Below are 19,167 nucleotides of genomic sequence, written 5' to 3' on the forward strand. Positions count from 1 at the left end.
CCCCCCTCCCTTCCCCTCCCCCTCCCCTTCTTTCCCTCTCCCCCTTCCCCTTCCTCCCCCTCCCCTCCCCCCTTCCTCCCCTCTCCCCTCCCCCTTCCTCCCCCCCGCCCTCCCCCCCCACCCTCCCTTCCCCCCGCCCTCCCTTCCCCCCCTCCCCCCGCCCTCCCTTCCCCCCCGCCCCCCTTCCCCCCTCTCCCCCCGCCCTCCCTTCTCCCCCCTTCACCCCATCCCTCCCTTTTCCCCTCCTCCCTTACCCCTCCCTCCCCCCCTTCCCTTCCCCCCCGCCCTCCCTTCCCCTTCCCCTTCCCCCCACCCGCCCTCTCTTCCCCCCACCCGCCCTCTCTTCCCCCCAGTCGCTCTCTCTCTACCCCCCAGTCGCTCTCTCTCTTCCCCCCCACTCGCGCTCTCTCTCTCTCTCTTCCAACAACAACATGCCCTCGAAAAAGCCTCGGCACCGCCGGGCACTTCAGCTAGCCTATATATATAAAACAGTATGTCTCTCTGTCTGTCTGTCTTTCTGTCTGTCCGGCTCTACAATCAAAAGTTACAGAGCGTACCTACACATATGTTATATCAAAAGAAAGCTCATCATTAGGGGACTCTTGTAGGCGTATTTACTTTTTGGTCGGACAAAAATTGTGCCGACGGTATCCAAAAAACCTTCAAAATTCCGCTCATTAGCATCGAGTGACGTGAAGGTTGACCAATTGTACAGTCGAGCGACCCGACGGTCGACCAATCGCTGCGTTACGGGGGCGGGTTCATAGCGCGTGCGGGCAGGACATCCTAGAGTCGAGTGACAGGACGATTGACCAAACCTACACTTCAGTGACCTGACGGTTGACCAATCGGTGCGTGTGTGGGCGGACCTTATCATTCTGAAATGAGGTGAGTGGCCGCCATCTTGATTCCAAACTCTTCATTTCTTTTCCCCACTTTCTGCGTGTTTCTTTTCAAATGTACATTTCCAGCAAAAAAAAGTTGCTTTTAAAACACAAATTGTTTTTAAAAAAAGTTAATTAATTTGTAAATCTTTTCTCTAACCTCTATAATTTTCCTACCTTTCAGCGTTTTTCCAGGCCTCGAAGCCTGGGCCTCTGTTGCCCAGCCATGCCCGAGCTAGGCACCTCCCGTCGCGCTCAACAAGTGGCCCGCGATCGCTGCCATCTTTGTGAAGGCTGGAGGGGGCAGGCCTGAGCCGAGCGTTGCCACCGCCGCCATCTTAGTAAAGGCGGGCGGGGCGGGAGTCAGCGCGCGCCTCAACTTCGGGCCGGAGCGCCACTTGAGTCCGGCCGGGCCTCACGTGGTAGGTTGCGCACCGGCCGGCTCTGAGGCGCTGATGAGCGGCGGTGTTTCTCTGGTCTTGAAGCCGGCTCGGGCGGGGGGCTCGTGCTCGGGAGGGCGGGAGCGCGGGGCTCGGGAGAGCGGGAAGGGGGTGAAGGGTTACCCCGGCAACCGGGCCCAGCCCCCCTCACTGCGGCCGCGGGCCACTCGTCCTCTCTCTCTCCTTCCCTCTGTCTCTCCCCCCTCCCTCCTCCCTCTCCCCCTTCCTCCCCCCTCCCCCCTCTCTCCCTTCTCCATCCCCCCTCTGCCTCCCCCTTCTCCCCCCTCTCCCTCCCCCCTTCCTCCCTCCCCCTCTCCACCCCCCCTTCCCCCCTCCCCCTCCACCCCATTCCCCCCCACCCCCCCTTCCCCCCACCTTCCCCCTCCCCCCCACCCCCTCCCCTCCCTTTCCCCCTTCCCCCCACCTTCCCCCTCCCCCCCACCCCCTCCCCTCCCTTTCCCCCTACCCCCTTCCCCCTACCCCCTTCCCTCTACCCCACTTCCCCCCACCCCTACCCCCCCTTCCCCCCAGTCGCTCTCTCTTCCCCCCAGTCACTCTCTCTCTTCCCCCCAGTCGCTCTCTCTCTTCTCCCCAGTCCCTCTCTCTCTTCCCCCCAGTCGCTCTCTCACTTCCCCCCAGCCGCTCTCTCTCTTCCCCCCAGTCGCTCTCTCTCTTCCCCCCCAGTCGCTCTCTCTCTTCCCCCCCGGTCGCTCTCTCTCTCTCTTCCAACAACATGCCCTCAAAAAAGCCTCGGCACCGCCGGGCACTCCAGCTAGTCTTCTATATATATAAAGCGGTTGGTTTGTCTGTCCGTCTGTCTGTCCGTCCGTCTGCTATACACTCAAAAGTTATAGAGCGTACCTACACATATGTTATATCAAAAGAAAGCTAATGATCAGGGGAGTGTCATAGGTGTATTTACTTTTTGGTTAGACAAAAATTGTTCGGACAGTATACAAAAAAGTTTCAAAAATCCGCTCATTAGCGGTTCACCAATCCTACCGCTCATTAGCGTTGAGTGACGTGATGGTTGACCAATCGTACAGGGGATAGCATTGACTGACGTGATGGTTGACCAATCCTACAGTTCAGTGACCTGATGGTTGACCAATCGGTGCGTCACGGGGGGTGTTTCATTCATGTGTGGGCGGGCCTAATCCTGTAGCCTCCCGAAACTTCACCGCCATTTTTTTCATCCGCACAGCGACAGCACCAGCCAAACAAACCCCCACATTGCGGCTCCGGGAGCGGGAAGTGAGTTGGAGTCACTCGGGCCGGGCCTCACAACCGCTCGGCCCGAGACACAGAGCGGGCGGGGGAGCATCAGCGGCCGGCCCTAAACCGCGCGACTCGTGGCGGCCGGCCCCACCGGGAGCTCAGCTGGGGTCCGTCTTGGCCCGAGAGCCCGGCCGGGCCTGAAGCACTAGGCCCCGCACGGCCACCGCGGCCGGGCTCAATTTTCAAAGCCATTCCCCGGGTGCCAAAAGAGGGGGAGGGAGGGAGGGAGAGGAGAGGGGGAGAGGGAGAGAGAGAGAGAGGGGACAGACAGGGGCAGAGAGAGAGGGGGGAGAGAGAGAGGGGGCAGGGAGAGAGAGGGGCAAGGAGAGAGAGGGGGAGGGACAGAGAGAGGGTCAGGGAGGGAAAGAGTGACACAGAGCGCGGGAGCGGCAGCGCCCAGCCGTAAACCGCGTGGCCCAAAAAAGCCTTGGCAAAGCCGGGCCCCCCCAGCTAGTTGATATATATTGTGAATAGCTGGGGCCTGAGCACTGATCCCTGCGGTACCCAACTGCCACCCTGAAAAAGACCCATTTATTCCTACTCTCTGTTTCCTGTCTGTTAACCAATTTTCAATCCATGCCAGTATATTACCCCCAATCCCATGTGCTTTAATTTTGCACACTAACCTCTTATGTGGGACTTTATCAAAGGCCTTCTGAAAATCCAAATACACCACATCCACTGGTTCTCCCTTATCTATTCTACCAGTAATATCCTCAAAAAACTCCAGTAGGTTTGTCAAACACGATTTCCCTTTCATAAATCCATGTTGAATTTGTCTAATCCTGTTGATATTTTCTAAGTGTCCTGTTATCACATCCTTTATAATAGACTCTAGCATTTTCCCTACTACTGATGTTAGACTGTAGGTCTGTAGTTCCCTGTTTTCTCTCTCCCTCCTTTTTTAAATAGTGGGGTTACATTTGCCACCCTCCAATCTGCAGGAACTGTTCCATAATCTACAGAATTTTGGAAGAAGTGGAAGAAGTTCCACTGAAGTCATATATATGCATACATAATTGAAATGCCACTAAGGAAGTACCACAATCAGAAGTTTTTCTTCCATTGCTAACTAAAGTATGTCCATGAACCTTCCCCACTGCAGACTTACAATATCCAAATCGAAGTGCCGGGCTGTATGCCTGAAGCCAGAATAAAATAGCAAGATATTGCCCATGGCTGCCATTTGCCTTAGTTGCTATCGGGACTTTGCCACTGGAGCCAGGGAATGAATCCTCCTTGTGGTGGCCCTCCATCGTATATGTTATAATAAGTATGGGTCAGCTTTAACTTGGCTCAGTCCTTAGGGTGATGTTTGCTGGGTCTGGCCTTTGCTCCAAGTTACCGTACCTTTAGAGACGCAGTGTGAGGCACCTGTACCTTCTTCTTATTCTTCTCAAACATTGCTGGAATTTCAACCACCACTTCCCAGGGAGGGGGAGGGGGTCCAAAGCCACTGTCAACAGTCTGACCTAGAGAGGAGAGCGAGTGAGAGAAAAGTATTACCTTTATATTCTAATCACAATTAAAGAGGTGTTGTCCTTTGCTGCTTTAACACTGCCAGTGTTTCAGCTTCATGTCCAGGAGACTGGTGCATATGAGCCAGCTCCCAGTGTTTGTACTGCCAAACCCAGCTCCCTATGCCAGCGGCAGATTGTAGACTCAGTTTATCATGGTTTTATAAGTCTCCCCTCAGGTTAAAGGAGCCATGTTTACCAGCGCAAACACAGGACGCCTGCTCACACACACCAGGCTCCAGGAATCTGAACTAAAGCAGTGTCCAAATAAAAGCTTTGTGAAAAGATATGTTGCAAGCCTTTTTGTTTTGGGAGCTAGAGGTGTCAGAATGACATCAATCACAAATGACACAATAATGTACCTTAACTTGATTTACACCATCACACGGAGCGCTTGCAGCAAACAAACATAGATTTTCCATTTTCTTGCTCCCTGAGAATCTAACCTCAATACAAAAATCAGTTCCATAATGTTGTGTATGTAATATGTGTGCTACTTTGAACCTATGGACAGGACTGCACTACTTGTTGGGCGTAGTGATACGCAGTACCACTCCTGGCCATAGGGGTATAAATAGTACTGTGGGTACTGATTCCCCTCAGTTCCCGCCTGTGGGCATGAAGTAAAGACCTATGTGCAGTCCCTACCTCCAACCAGTAAAGACCTGTTTGAGTTATACGTTTAAGTCTTTGTGTTAATTGTTCAATACAATACACATACTTAACACTGGCGACGAGTCAGGCTCTTACCCTGCGGCAGTTATTCCAGGCGGCTTCGTCCAAAGACAGGACGTTGAAGAGAGGTTTCAATCCTCAACACCCCACTCAAAACTGAAGGGCAGCAGAAATCCTGACAGCTTCCAGCGACTGGAAGCGACAGGCATTAGGACCCTGAAGCCTCCATCAGCTTGTGAACCGGAGTAAAGACAGGACTGGGGAAGAGAGAGAGGTAGGGCGATAGCGATCGGCAGATAAGGGCCGGGCCGCTTTGAAGTGAGGGGCGCAGCCGGGCCAGCGATCGGGACCAAAGATAAGAGCCGCACTCGGACTGAAAGGCGCGGCGGCTGCAGAAGCTCAAGGTGCGAGAGTCGCGGTGCACAGCGCGGGCTATCGATCGCGGCGAAGATAAGGGCCGCACTCGAGGGCTGAAGGGAGACGGCGTCGGGGGACGGGTGAAGACCGCCAAGCGCGGGAAAACCGCCATTTTGTGGGCGGAGGACGACGGCAAGAGCGGGAAGCCGCCATCTTTGATAACAAGTAAAGAAAATAAAATCTGAGAAATTGCAAATCTACAATGCCTAAACACGGGAATATTAGCACCTTTGATAGTGACCTCGAAGATTGGGCCATATATGTTGAAAGAGTAAAAAATTATTGTAAGGCCAATAAAATTCGTGACCAAGATAAAGCTCTAACATTATTAAATTTAATGGGTGCGAAGACGTACGGGCAATTGAAACACCTGTTATCACCAGATGAACCGGCGGATAAGACGTTCGATGAGATTGTTACTGTCCTGAAAGATCATCTAAACCCCACGCCGCTGATGCTAGCGGAACGATTTAAATTTTACGACAGAAGGCAGCTACAGCATGAAAGCAATGCTGATTATTTGCTGGAATTGCGTAAATTAGCGAAATATTGCCAGTTTGGAACGGGATTGACAGAGGCACTTCGAGACAAATTTGTGTGTGGTTTATTTAAACAGGATACACAAAAGCGACTGCTCGAGGAGAATGAGCTGACGCTTGAGAAGGCGGTCACTATGGCAGCAGCACACGAAGCCGCAGCGAGAGGCACGGCAGTAATGCAGCTACGGTCACCGGAGCTCAGTGCACACAAATTGGGTGTGAGTTCTGGCAAATGTTATCGTTGTGGAAAGACAACGCATGATCAGAACCAGTGTTGGTTTAAAAACCAAGAATGTAGAACTTGTGGTAGGCTTGGACATATAGCTAGAGTATGCAGGTCAGGGAAGAAGACCAGCAACAAGAAGTCACCGCAAGGAAAATACGCAAAGGTACACAAGGTGACCGAACAGGAGTCCGATTCAGACGCTAGCAGTAATGAACTGGCTAGCTTAAGCTGTAATGAACTGGCTAGCTTAAGAGTACTCAACGCTGGTAAGGGTGCAGACCTCCAGACAATTTGGGTCACTCTTCAGATAGAAGGAGTCCAAGTAAAACTGGAATTGGACACTGGATCGGCATTGACGGTCATAAATAAGAAAGATTACGGAAAGTTATTCCAGCATATTCCCCTACAGGATACGGGGATTATATTGAAAACATACACGGGGCAAAGAGTGTACCCCATCGGGAAAATAGAGGTTGCAGTGGTCCACAAGGGCGAAGACAGTCAAATAATGGACTTATATGTGATATCTGAAGGAGGTCCTCCACTACTAGGACGGGAGTGGATTAGGAAAATGAATATGGACTGGCATTTCCTACAAACAATAACGAGTGAGAACTCGGTGAAGATAGTCGGCCCAGACTCTGGAACGGATGAGGGTAAGCCCAACTCAGGTGCAAAAGACAAAGTTTCAGCACAGAATTCCACTGAGCAACAACAACATAGTTTAACTGTGGATTCTGAGTCTGGCAAGTCTACTGATGTGCCCATTTCTGAGGGACACCGGGCTAGAACTCAACTCCATTTCAAACTACAACAGCAATTAGAACAAATGCTTCGCCGTTTTGAGCAAGAGTTGAATGCAACGAAAGAGTTCTTTGATATAGAGTTGGAGAATCTGGAAAGACAACAGAAGCAGCTGATGGAGAAAATGGAGCAGGAGCACACAAAACGTCTGATGTCAGAGGAGTTAACGGTCAGCCAACTCCTGCATATGCTGAAGGACAGGACTCTGAAATGGGAAAAACTTGAACATGAACTTCAATATTCAAACGAAAGGGGTTCGGAGCTCTCAAAGGTTATTGGAAGAGCTGAGGTGGCAACACAGACTGAGATGACTGCAACAGAGCAGCCCTTGGATGCCAAAAGTACGCTGACTCACGTCAACGTAGAACAACAGACCGCTGAAACAGCTGCTCCGGTAGAGGGATTGCATAGTCCGATCAATCAATCTCCAAAGGAAGTTGAAGTATTAAAATCACAAATGAGGTCACTAGTAAACGACTTGCTGAAAGCCCAGAAAAAGCTGGATGCAGAGGTACACATGAAGAAGTCTCTTCAGGAAAGATGTCTGGATTTGGAACAAGAGCTGGCTAACGTCCAGCTAGGTATGGAGGAAATAGACGACCCTCTCACTGGTCTAGCTCAGGACGACACCGAATATTACGATGTCCTGTCCTGCCCAGCTTGTAACTTCGACTCCCAAAGTGCAGAAATCATGGAGGAGCACCAAAAGTCTACGGAACATCGGGAGAAGCTGGCTCTACGACGGAAACAGGAGGAAGAGAAGGAGGAACTGCGCATGCAGCTGGCAGCTGTGGCAGCTGACAATGGAGCCCAGAGAGTCTCCAAGAAGCAGAAAAGGAAAAGTAAAAACAGAAGATGACCCATCTGAACCATTATCACCTCTACCAGATCACACACGTGGTCCCTCCGAACGGAGCCAATTCAGTTCGGAAGTTCAAACTGTTAAATCCATGGAAGGACTATTGAATGAGTCACTCTAGCAACGTGAACCGACTACACCACAGAGATTGAATCTGTGAACTGTTTTCCGCAGAGACTGAATCTGTGATCTGTTTTTGACATGAAGTTATCGATGTATCTATGTTATTCTGTTATGTAAACCTGAAGTTATATATGTATATATGTTATTACGTTATGTTAAATGGGGAGATGACTGTAAAGCTAGGAAGGGAGGAATGTTGTGTATGTAATATGTGTGCTACTTTGAACCTATGGACAGGACTGCACTACTTGTTGGGCGTAGTGATACGCAGTACCACTCCTGGCCATAGGGGTATAAATAGTACTGTGGGTACTGATTCCCCTCAGTTCCCGCCTGTGGGCATGAAGTAAAGACCTATGTGCAGTCCCTACCTCCAACCAGTAAAGACCTGTTTGAGTTATACGTTTAAGTCTTTGTGTTAATTGTTCAATACAATACACATACTTAACACATAAGCCAGTGTAGCCCCAGCTATCTAATATTGGCTGTATCTTCATTTGGGAATGTGCCATTAGATTGGAAATTTGCTAATGTTACTCCATTATTTAAGAAGGATGGGAAAGAGAAACCAGTAACTACAGGTCTGTCAACATCAGTTGTGGGGAAGCTACTAGAATCTGTCATGAGGGATAGAGTTACTGAGCACTTAAGACAAATTTGAGTTGCTCAGAGAGAGCCAGCATGGATTTGCTAAGTGTAAGTCATGTTGGACTAATCTAGCTGAATTTGTTTGAGGTGGTCACGAATAAGGTAGATAAGGAAGTGTCTATGAATGTTATCTATATGGACTTACAGAAGGCATTTGATAAGGTTCCACGCAAGAGATTATTAGTAAAAATGTGAGTGCACAGAATTGGAAGGAGCCTTTTGGCCTGGGTTGGAAAATTGGTTGGGAGGTAGGAGACAGAGAGTGTGGATAAAGGGTAGATACTCTGAATAGCGGGATATGACAAGTGGTGTTTTCCAGGGATCTGTTCTGGAACTTCATTAAAAACCAGAACCTTACTGTGTCTCTCAGAAACATCCTGAAGCACTTCACATGCTTTGAAGAACAATGATGGTTGTTATACAGACAAATGTGGCAGTTGATGTGCACAGCAAGATCTCACAAACAACCGTGAGATGAACAGCCACTACAATGTAAACACAGCAGATTCCAGAGCACATAGAACCAGCTTTCAGATACATTTCCAATGGTGAGTTAGGTATCGTGGCAATCTGGTGTTCACTATTACTGCAAAAGTCTACCTTGTTTAAGGAGAGATTAGGGGGTAATTTTAACCCCCAAAAACAGGTGGTTTTGGGCCGTGTGGGATGTAAAAATATAAAAAATCTCAAAACTGAACCCATCCCGCCTTGAGCCTGCCCATCTCTGGTTTTAACGGAGGTGGGACAAGGGGCGGGCAAGCAACGAGCTCCCTGTAGGGGGGTTGGTTATTTAAATATTATAATGAGGCTGTGTGCCTCAGATTTAATCTCCATTTTAATTTTAACCCTGGCCGGCTGGGTTTCCTGGGCTTCGGGAAACCCGGCAGCTAAAGGGAGGCGAGAACTGCTGAGTTGAGCACATAAGAGCCTTTTAGACACCCCCCCCACAAGCCACGATGTCCCCCCGAGACACGATGTTTGCCTGAGCCACAATCTCCTACCTCCCCCCGGTCTTTCCGATCACTCATTCTCTCGCTCCCTGGCTGTGGCCTCTGATCTCCTCCTGACCAACGTTCACTGTAAGCTGTGCGGCCACGCAGCCTGGGACTGGCTTTTCCAATGTAAAATTTTGCATATGTGCGAAACTGTGAATGGGCCGCGCAACCCCTTCAAGGGGCCATGCACCCAAAAAAAATTAAGGGGAATGTTGCCCCTGACCTTTCCGATCTCCCACCCGACCCTTCAGTTCTCCACCACCAACCCTTCTGATCTCCCCCCCCACCACCCCCCCACCTTTCCAATCTCCCCCCCACCCCCACCAGCCCTTCCAATCTCCCCCGAGGCCCTTCTGATCTCCCACCCACCGCGAGGCCATTCTGATCTCCCCCCAAGGCCTCCGATCCTTCTTTCTCTCCTCTCCGCTCCTCAGCTGTGGCCTGGTGCCGAAGGTCTATCCACCCGACAGCTAGCCAGCAGCGGCTGGGAAATGGAGACAAAGGCCTAGAAATTCAGTTGTTTGCGCCAGCCGCTAGCGCCTTAGGAGGAGGAGAAGTGGGGCGCTAAGCGGCTAGCACCCGGGCGCGGCGCGATCTGCGCCTCTTGTGAAATTCAGTTAAGATTTAGCGGCGGCGCAAAACCTTTGCGCGCACTCAGCTGCGCGCGCAGATCCTGACGTCATTTCATGGTGCAACGCCCTTTGTGCGCCCCGAACCGGAAATTCAGTGGCGCCGGCCTATTGTGCGCCTGGCGCCCCCCGCGACTGGTAGAGGGGAACGGTTCCCAGTCGCTGTGGGGCGCGGGGGCCGCTAATTAAAGGGGACTCCTCCTGCAGTATAAATGGCAGCCATTTTGCACCACTCCTTCTTTGTGAGAGACGGATCTTTGGAGAGAGACAAAGGTAGAGAGCTTTCTGGTTTGACTCAACGCTCGCACAGGTACTTGTGGCTTCAGGCCACAGCTTTGCACTTGTCTTTAACTTCAGTGTCATAGCATTGATTGGAAACATATAATGGGGGCTGCAATGGGTGGAAACGTTGGGCTTCTCCATTGCATTCAAAGGGCTCAGAGACGCCGTGAGAGAGTGCCAGTCATGGCCAGACGGAGAAGGGCCAACAGGCGTTGGCAAAGGAGGCCTTACCCACCCAGGGTATACCGCCAGCAGTTCTCATATCTGAACATGTCTGAGGAGCAGTGTGTTCGGAGGCTGCGATTCAGAAGGGCGGTGGTCACTGAGATCTGCCACCTGCTTCGCGGAGATCTGCAGCCACAGCTGAGGAGCAGGACGTCTCTGTCAGTGGCAGTGAAGGTGACGGTGGCTCTCAACTTCTATGCCACCGGCTCCTTCCAATCCGCTACTGGGGACATTTCCAACGTCTCCCAGTTCGCGGTACATTGCTGCATCCGCCAGGTGACCAATACCCTTTTCAGAAGGAGACGTCAGTTCATCTCCTTCCCCATGACCGTGGACAAACAGCAAGAGCGTGCAATGGGCTTTGCAGTATTAGCGGGCTTCCCCATGGTGCAGGGCGCCATTGACTGCACGCATGTGGCTTTGCGGGCACCTCTAGAGAATGCTGAGGATTACCGCAACCGGAAGAGCTACCATTCGCTCAATGTGCAGTTGGTGTGTGACCACAGGCAGCTCATCCTAGCTGTCAATGCCCGCTTTCCAGGCAGCAGCCACGATGCCTTCATCCTGCGCCAGACTTCTGTGGCAGACATGTTCGAGGCCCAACCTCACCCACGAGGATGGCTTCTCGGGGACAAAGGCTATCCTTTGTGCACCTGGCTGATGACCCCGCTCCGTGCGCCCAGCACCCCTGCTGACAGCCATCAAGCAACCAGGAACATCATTGAGCAAACAATCGGCGTGCTCAAGCAATGGTTCCGCTGTCTGGATCGTTCCGGGGGAGCCCTACAGTACTCGCCTGAGCGAGTCTCCCATTTCATTGTCGTGTGCTGCATGCTGCACAACCTGGCTATCCGCAGGACTCAGCCACTGCCAGCAGACACTGGAGGACCACCAGAGGAGGAGGAGGAGGAGGAGGAGGACCAGCACAGGAGGGAGGCAGAAAGTGCAAGGGCCGCCCGGCGGTGGCTTATTGCAACTCGGTTCTAGGCCCCCTCTCAGGGAATGGCTTGTGCCGATGGCAGAAGATGAATATAGCCGCTCCACAAGCCCTCAGCCGAGCAGGGCAACCAGGACTTCCAAAAGAAAACATGGACAGTGCGATTTAAGAATTTTTTTTACTGTGATACCTCTGTGCCCTTCCCACATGACAAACTAATGGAGAGAACCCCCCCCAAAAACACAAATACACCAGTCTCGGCCTTTATATATAAAAGAAATACACCAGTCTCGGCCTTTATAAATAAAACAGATATAACAGTCTCGGCCTTTAAATATAAAAGAAATATACCAGTCTCGGCCTTTAAATATAAAACAAATATACCAGTCTCGGCCTTTAAATATAAAACAGATATACCAGTCTCGGCCTTTAAATATAAAAGAAATATACCAGTCTCGGCCTTTAAATATAAAACAAATATACCAGTCTCGGCCTTTAAATATAAAAGAAATTACCAGTCTCGGCCTTTATATCTAAAACAAATACAGTGGTCTCGGCCTTTATAAATAAAATACATTTGGCCACACCTTCTACTTTTTCCCCTGCGAGGGTGATCCGTCTCGCTTCCGTGACTGGCCCCTACCCGCCCTGCAGCTCCTCCTCAATGGGACCCCAGTGGCTGCAGCAAGGCTGGGGAAGGCTGCTGAGGGTCAGATGGTGAGACAGCAGATGCCCTTGGGGGTCGGCCTGGACCAGCTCTGGGCCTGGAGGGGCCGGCTGCTGACTGCTCCAACTCTGCTTGGGCGGCATCAGTCTGTCCAACGGCTGGTGGCAGCTGCAATGGAGGAGTGACAGTGTTGGCTGCAGGAATGCTGCCAACCTGACAGATCACAGGCACTCCCTGGTCGGCTGTTACATTGGCACGCGCACGGGCCAACACTGCAGCATGCGCAGCAATCTGCTGAAGCACAGACTGCTGGGCTGCTGCGGCGCGGCGAGTGCCCCGGCGATGCCTGGCCAATCCAGCGAGGGTGGCAGCAGTTAGTGCCCGTGTGGCCCTGGTCTGTGTCTGCATGACACCAGCCAGTGAATGCACAGCACGACTGAGCACTTGGCTAGAATCCGCCTGTGATGCAGCGAAGTCCTGCTGACTCCTAGCCTGTGCTGCCGCGAAGTCCTGCAGACTCCTGGCCTGTGCTGCACTGAATTCCTGCACACTCTTTGCCAGTGACTCTATGGAGTCAGGCATCATTGCCACTGCAGCCATGAGCTCAGTGTGCCTGCGCTCAGCCTGGGCGCCCATTTCCGCTAGGAGCCGCACCTCCTCTGCGCTCACCGTAGCAGGACTGGAGGCCGCACTCACCCTCCGGGGAGAAGGCCGCCGAGCTTCCCCACCCCTCCCGCGTTGCTGCAGCCCGCTGGTCCCCGGAGCTTCACTCTCCTCCGACCCTTCCTCCCTGCTAACCTCCAGGGAAGATGTGTCACCATCATGGCCATGGGCTGCCTCGGCTGAGGGTGTCCCTGATGGGCCGGCTTCCTCTTCCTCCTCCTCTATGTCTGACTCGGACACAGTGCCAGCTTGAGGGGCCGCCTCCTCACCTGGCGAGTCACCATCTGAAAGCAGGGAGGCACAAGAGTTGCTTTAGAGTGAGGACAGGGCGGCAGCGAGGGAGGCATGAGTGCTGCTGTGCACTGCATTGGTTCGATAGTGGCAAAGGATGCTGGTGTGAGGCGCAAGTGGAAAGAGAGAGGTCAAAAAGGTGATGACCTTACCATTGGTGCCCAGAACAGGGTCAGCATCTCCAGTGGCGACGGGGCCACTCAGCCGGCCTGCCATGATCCGCTCCACTCGCTGCTCGAGGTCGCTCAGCTGTTTCAGGTCAGGACGGCCTCCCCCGGTCTGTCGCTGCTGTCTTCTGTTATGCGCCAGCTTGCCCTGCAAGAGAAAGGACGGCCTCTAAGTACAGTGCCAAGCCCTCATCTCACCTGCACTGCCTCCCATGGTCGAATAGCCCTGACAGTGTCTAAAGTCCTGAATGTGCAAGTGCTTTTCATGACAGTCCCATAGCTGCTGGATGAGGGCTGGCCATTAGGGCTTTCAGGCCCCTTTGCCCATAAAGTGAGGTGCACATGCAGGGATGAGGAGGATACTGGAAAGAGTACTCACCCTGACAACCCGAGTGAGGTCGTTGAATTTTTTCTGGCATTGGGTTGGTGTCCTGCCAACCACGCTGTTGGACGTGACCCTGTTTGCCACCTCCCTCCATGCTTTCCGATATTCGGCAGGCAGCGGCCTCCTGCTACCCTCAGGGAAGAGGATATGGCGCCTGCGCTGCACTGCGCCAACCAGCACCCTCAGGTCACCCTCGCCGAAGCGCTGCGCTCTCTCCCTGGCCTTCTCCATTCTCTTGGGCGTGGAGCAGTTCCAGAAGCAGTGTTCAGGCCTTGCCTTAGGGCTGCAGTGTGCAGTGCGTGGCAGCCAAACAATTCCACCCTCCCCCTTTAAGTGCCGACCGGCACCTGACTGTCTGCCCTCAATGAGCAACTCGCCGTACCTGCGCTGCGCCCGCCTTCGGTATTTGCGCCCCGGATCGCCGGCTTAGCGCCTAATGATAGTTGTGCATCGCCTGCTTTAGCACAGCAGCAATCTCTTGAGGCGATGCAACTGAATATCGGCGAAGGTGGCGCTAAGTTGTGCCGGGCGCAAAAGTTAGCGAACGCCATGCTGTAGTGCCCCAAACATGGCTATACTGAATTTCTAGGCCAAAAAGTGCTAATCAGGTCCTGCTGTTAAAGTCGGCAGAACCTGAGGGAAACCTGTTCTTCGAGTTTCTCCACCTCAAAACAGCGCCCCCGACTCCCTCCCCGCCTCCGAGCTAATATCGGGGCCTAGGTTGCTCTAAATGTGATGTACTCACTGTGATAAGGTTCACTTTTCCATTCAGGTGATCTGGATTCAGTGAAGGTCTCAAGGCGATACTGAAATGAAAGAGAAAGTTAAATGAGCCATCAAATTCTTTCATTTATAAACCTCAAGGTGCTTCACACAGTGCTACGCAACATACGAAGTGACACGAGATATACAGTAGTTACAATGTGTTGTTTTAGCCTGTGAGTGCCACTAGTGTTTTGTTTTGGGAGAGGAGCTGGTCAGCAATGATCTCATCTGCCGTCCGGATAAACTGTTTGGAATTTGGTTCAGAATTTGGGAAACCCAGGTCTAGGCTCACATGTTGAATGGAATGTTGGGCAAGCTATTGGAGGGTTGCTGGCCTCGACAAAACGCTACCTGGTAACAGGCAGCATCTTCAGGAGACAAGGGGAGAAAAATGGGCAGAAAATAGAAAGGGAACAAAATAAATCTCTAATTTTCCCCCTTCATCCTCCACTTCTTAAGGCAGTGACCCTTGCTGGCGTTCGAATTCCCTTAAGGCACTGACCTGTGCTTGGATACAGATTGACAAGCCTTGGCAGTCCTCCAGTGTATTAATCTATAAAACAGGCTTCTATTTCAACAGACTTTCGATACCCGGTTTGCACGTTTCAAATTTCTCGGCACTGCCCTCAAACACTGGATGGCTGGCGAATCTATGGATTCTCCCCCTCTCTTTCTTTCTCTCTTGTCCTTGCTCTGTGTCTCTTTCCTTTGCTCCCCTTATTCTCCTTCACATACTCCTTCCCCCGGGATCTCTCACCTCACTCACATACACAACATCAAAATAAGGATGCCTGCTTGACCAGGAAAAGACGGGGTCCTGAAATTGCACTGTGGGACTTTAGTCTACGAACGTTTAACACATTCGTCTGAAATTCCTCACTGTGCTACTTTAGTGGAGATGCTAAGCCATTTCTTTGAAATCATATTTTAGGAGGTTGTGCCACCAGGGGGACTCTGATCTAATGTACATAATTATCTTTAACAAATTATTAGCTACAGAATGAATCTGTATCTTCCTTTAAGAATGAGACCAAACGCGATGACATCATCACGTTGATCACGTGATCCTCCAGCGGCAGGAAAACGTGATGACGTTATGACGTCAGGCTGGGGAGCCGCCCTAGCCAGTCCTCGTGGAGCCAGCAAAGAGTACAGACCTGTAATGTAGTTCTCCTGTGTTTTCGTTTTAAACTCTGTTGATTAGTATTAAACATGGTTTGTTTGATAGACTGACTCGACCTCAGTCCTTTAGTTAGGAATCTAGCCATTCCTACAATGTAATTTTAACGTAACTCGATGGGCGGGAAACCCACGGGATCAGGAAGAACGGCAGTTTTACACCCCGCCCAATATTACACTGCATTGACTTCACTGGAGAGTAAAATCGGGCGGGGGGGGGGGGGCTGTGGCGGGGGATAAAATCAGTGTTGCACCCGATCTCGTCATTTCCCAACGGGTGGTTTAGGTTAAAATTGCCCCCCACTCCACTAAGAAAGCGGAGTGAGGAATTTCAGGCAAATGTTGATAACCCTTGTCATCATTTCAGAGCTGTGGCCTTTTAGTGAAGCAAAGACCTCTAGAGATTGACAACGAGGTCTCAGGCCTTTTCAGAATTCATTCTCTTCCACCACCTCTCCCTTTGGCTCCTCCTCATCTGATCTGCTCCGGCCCAGCTCCCCAACATCCACTCTTCCATTAACTTTGAATTTAAAATGGCTGCTCAGATTCTCAGAGACAGTACCCATTCCCAAAATCCTTAGGAATGGCACCCTGAGTTGCAGCACCAGCTCCCCCCCCCCTCTACTGGTCAGTGGGAATTGTGAGGATATGATTTTATTCACTAAATCTAGGAAAACCCACCTAGAAGGACCATGGCAGCAGCCACATGGCAACACCATCACCTCCAGGTCCCCCTCCAAGTCACACACTATCCAGACTTGGACATATATCGCCGTTCCTTCATCGTCGCTGGGTCAAAATCCTGGAACTCCCTACCTAACAGCACTGTGGGAGTACCCTCACCACACGGACAGCAGCGCTTCAAGAAGGCCACCTTCACAAGGGCAACTAGTGATGGGCAATAAATACTGGCCTTGTCAGTGATGCCCACATTCCCAGAATTTAAAAAAAAGTAAGGGAGCGAAGGGGACGATTTAGAACAAGCAGAAACAAATAGCTGAAAGAAATTTTAAAGGCACAGTAACAGATGAGCAATCACATACCCTGTACATGTTATATGGTTTTAACTCTTTGATGTCCATTTCTTCAGCAGGACGACTGCTGTAGGTGACATGATCAGATGCATACTTGATCAATGCTTGTCTAGCTGTATCCTCATTGATAGAGGGAATGCTGGGGGAGAGATAGCACGGAAGATGTTGTGACTTTTTTTGTCAAAACTCCCTTCCTTTTCATAAGTTTGTCAATGTCACGTTCATCCATGAAAATAGTAATTGACAAAATTGAAATTTTTGTTAATAAAAGACAATAAATTAGGATTTAAAGGTAGTAGCACCTCTGATTGGCAACAGTCAAGTATGAATTTGTAAAATAAACCATATCTGTAAAATTCTTGCACACAGGACCATACTATGAGCATGCTAAGTGATCATACATGAAGTTCTACTCTTAAATCTCTTATAAAACTAAGATAAAGATACAGGACGAAAGTAAAAGTAAAACTAACCCATCTCTGGTCAGTAAGCCACAACTTTTCGAAGTAACAATGGAAATTGGAAAAGGGCAAATAGGCTTGGATTTTCTGATCGGTGTGACTTTAATCCTGCCAACAGCCCGATCTCTGAGTTCTCATCCATCTTCAATATAACATCAGCACTTATATGGGACCCTTCACCTAAGGCCCTTAACAGGACACTGAGCAGGAAGTGGAGAGAACGGTTGTTTTTCAGACTGGAGGGAAGTATGCAGTGGTGTTCACCAGGGGTTGGTATTAGGTCCACTGCTCTTTTTGATATATATAGTAATGACCTGGATTTGGGTATACAGGCCTAATTTCAACGTTTACAGATGATAAGAAACTCAGAAATGTAGTAAACTATGAGGAGGATAGTAACAGACTTCAGGAGGACATAGACAGACCGGTGAAATGGGCAGACACATGGCAGATGAAATTTAACACAGAGAACTATGAAGTGATTCACTTTAATAGGAAGAATGAGGAGAGGCAATATAAACTAAATGGTACAATTTTAAAGGAGGTGCAGGAACAGAGAGACTTAGGGGTGTACGTACATAAGTATTTGAAGGTGCCAGGGCAGGTTGAGAAGGCTGTTTAAAAAGCATACAGAATCCTTGGCTTTATTAATAGAGACATGGAAGAGTCCCTGATTACACTTTTCCTTCCCAGGCACCCCCTGTCAATAACACCCACCGTGGCCAGCACTGAGGCGGGTTCGGTGGTAGAAGGGGCTGGTCTATTGTTTAGCATCCACGTCAATCGAGCGCTGAGGGGCAGGCATATGCCGCCAGTGAGTTAGGCTGTGCTCCCTACCCAGCCTCACTCAATAACCAAACCCCCACTTTTTCCCCTCCCCCTCTTCCTTCGCTATGGGATGTACGAGTTTGAATCGCAGGCAGTCACGAGCGATTGGTCAGTGGACTTGTGTGATATAATTATCAGTCACTGAGCTTAATTAACTTATAAGATAGCAATTCGCCAGAATTTATACAAACAGCATCATATAATTATGATCCAGAAAAAAAGATTTTTAAATTTATCTTATGAAGGAATCTTTGCAAAACAGATTTGATTGTTAATTTATTTTACTGAGTTGTTGTGTACAATAACATAATTTAGATTTAGTAATCTCTTCCCACCTACCCCCCACAATTCGAAATAGTCAAAATTTGGAAGTCAATTGGTCGGTCGGTTATGTTTGTTGACATTTACGCCAATGGTTCCATTAATATATGAAGTGTTTAGTTTTTTTTTAAATTAGTCGGTGACGCTTGAGCGCAGCGGAGACTAAAGGACAGGTGTCATCAAGGGCCTACAGCAGTGTTAGCAGCCGAGAGTCAAGAGCAACTTTAGGGAGATCGAAGGCCCTGCGAAACCAAACAGTGTTATTGTATTACTTACAAACGGTGTCCGAATACTCTTCAATAGTGTGACGTCACAGCTGCAGTAATTACAGGTATATGCACATTTGTTTTGCATCTGTAGTGTATATGTGGAACTGTTAAAATTTAGGCTGCTAAAAAAATTTGCCGCACTACAAATGGTGGATGAGTTTTGGAGCATGCGCGATGCTGAGAGGGTCGTGGATAGCACGTTTAGCGAGTTGTTCACGCCGCAGGGTAGGGCTGCACAGGCAGAAAGAAACTGGGTGACCATCAGGCGGAGCAACAGAGGCAGGCAGGAAGTGCAGGGGCCCCCTGCGGACATCCCCCTTTCAAACAGGTATACCAAGTTGGATACTGTTGAGGGGGATGACTCACCAGGGGAAGGCAGCAGCAGCCAGCTTCCTGGCACCAGGGACGCTTCTGCTGCTCAGAAAGGGAGGAAAAAGAGTGGGAGAGCAATAGTGGTAGGGGATTCTATCGTAAGGGGAACAGATAGGTGTTTCTGTGGCCGCAAACGTGACTCCAGGATGGTTTGTTGCCTCCCTGGGGCCAGGGTCATGGATGTCACTGAGCGGCTACAGGGCATTCTTAAGGGGGAGGGTGAGCAGGCAGAGGTCGTGGTCCACATTGGGACCAACGACATAGGTAGGAAGGGGGATGAGGTCCTG

The 19,167-nt window shown here is 50.6% G+C and overlaps 1 protein-coding gene across 1 annotated transcript in view; it reads right to left on the minus strand.

Annotated features, from left to right (window-relative positions):
* Positions 1–19,167, minus strand: part of LOC147110927 (protein SSUH2 homolog) — a 132,428-nt gene that overhangs the window by 30,380 nt on the left and 82,881 nt on the right. Inside the window, exons 4-6 of the mRNA XM_086001341.1 lie at positions 16,639–16,768; positions 14,397–14,457; positions 3,953–4,074 (exon numbers count right to left, since the gene is read on the minus strand). Coding sequence (XP_085857467.1) covers positions 3,953–4,074; positions 14,397–14,457; positions 16,639–16,768 — 313 coding nt within the window. The remainder of the gene's footprint in view (positions 1–3,952; positions 4,075–14,396; positions 14,458–16,638; positions 16,769–19,167) is intronic.

The sequence above is a fragment of the Somniosus microcephalus genome, chromosome 11, assembly GCF_052327205.1.
Source record: "Somniosus microcephalus isolate GS21.2 chromosome 11, FLI_Smic_1.0, whole genome shotgun sequence".
In the NCBI taxonomy this organism is placed as follows: Eukaryota; Metazoa; Chordata; class Chondrichthyes; order Squaliformes; family Somniosidae; genus Somniosus; species Somniosus microcephalus.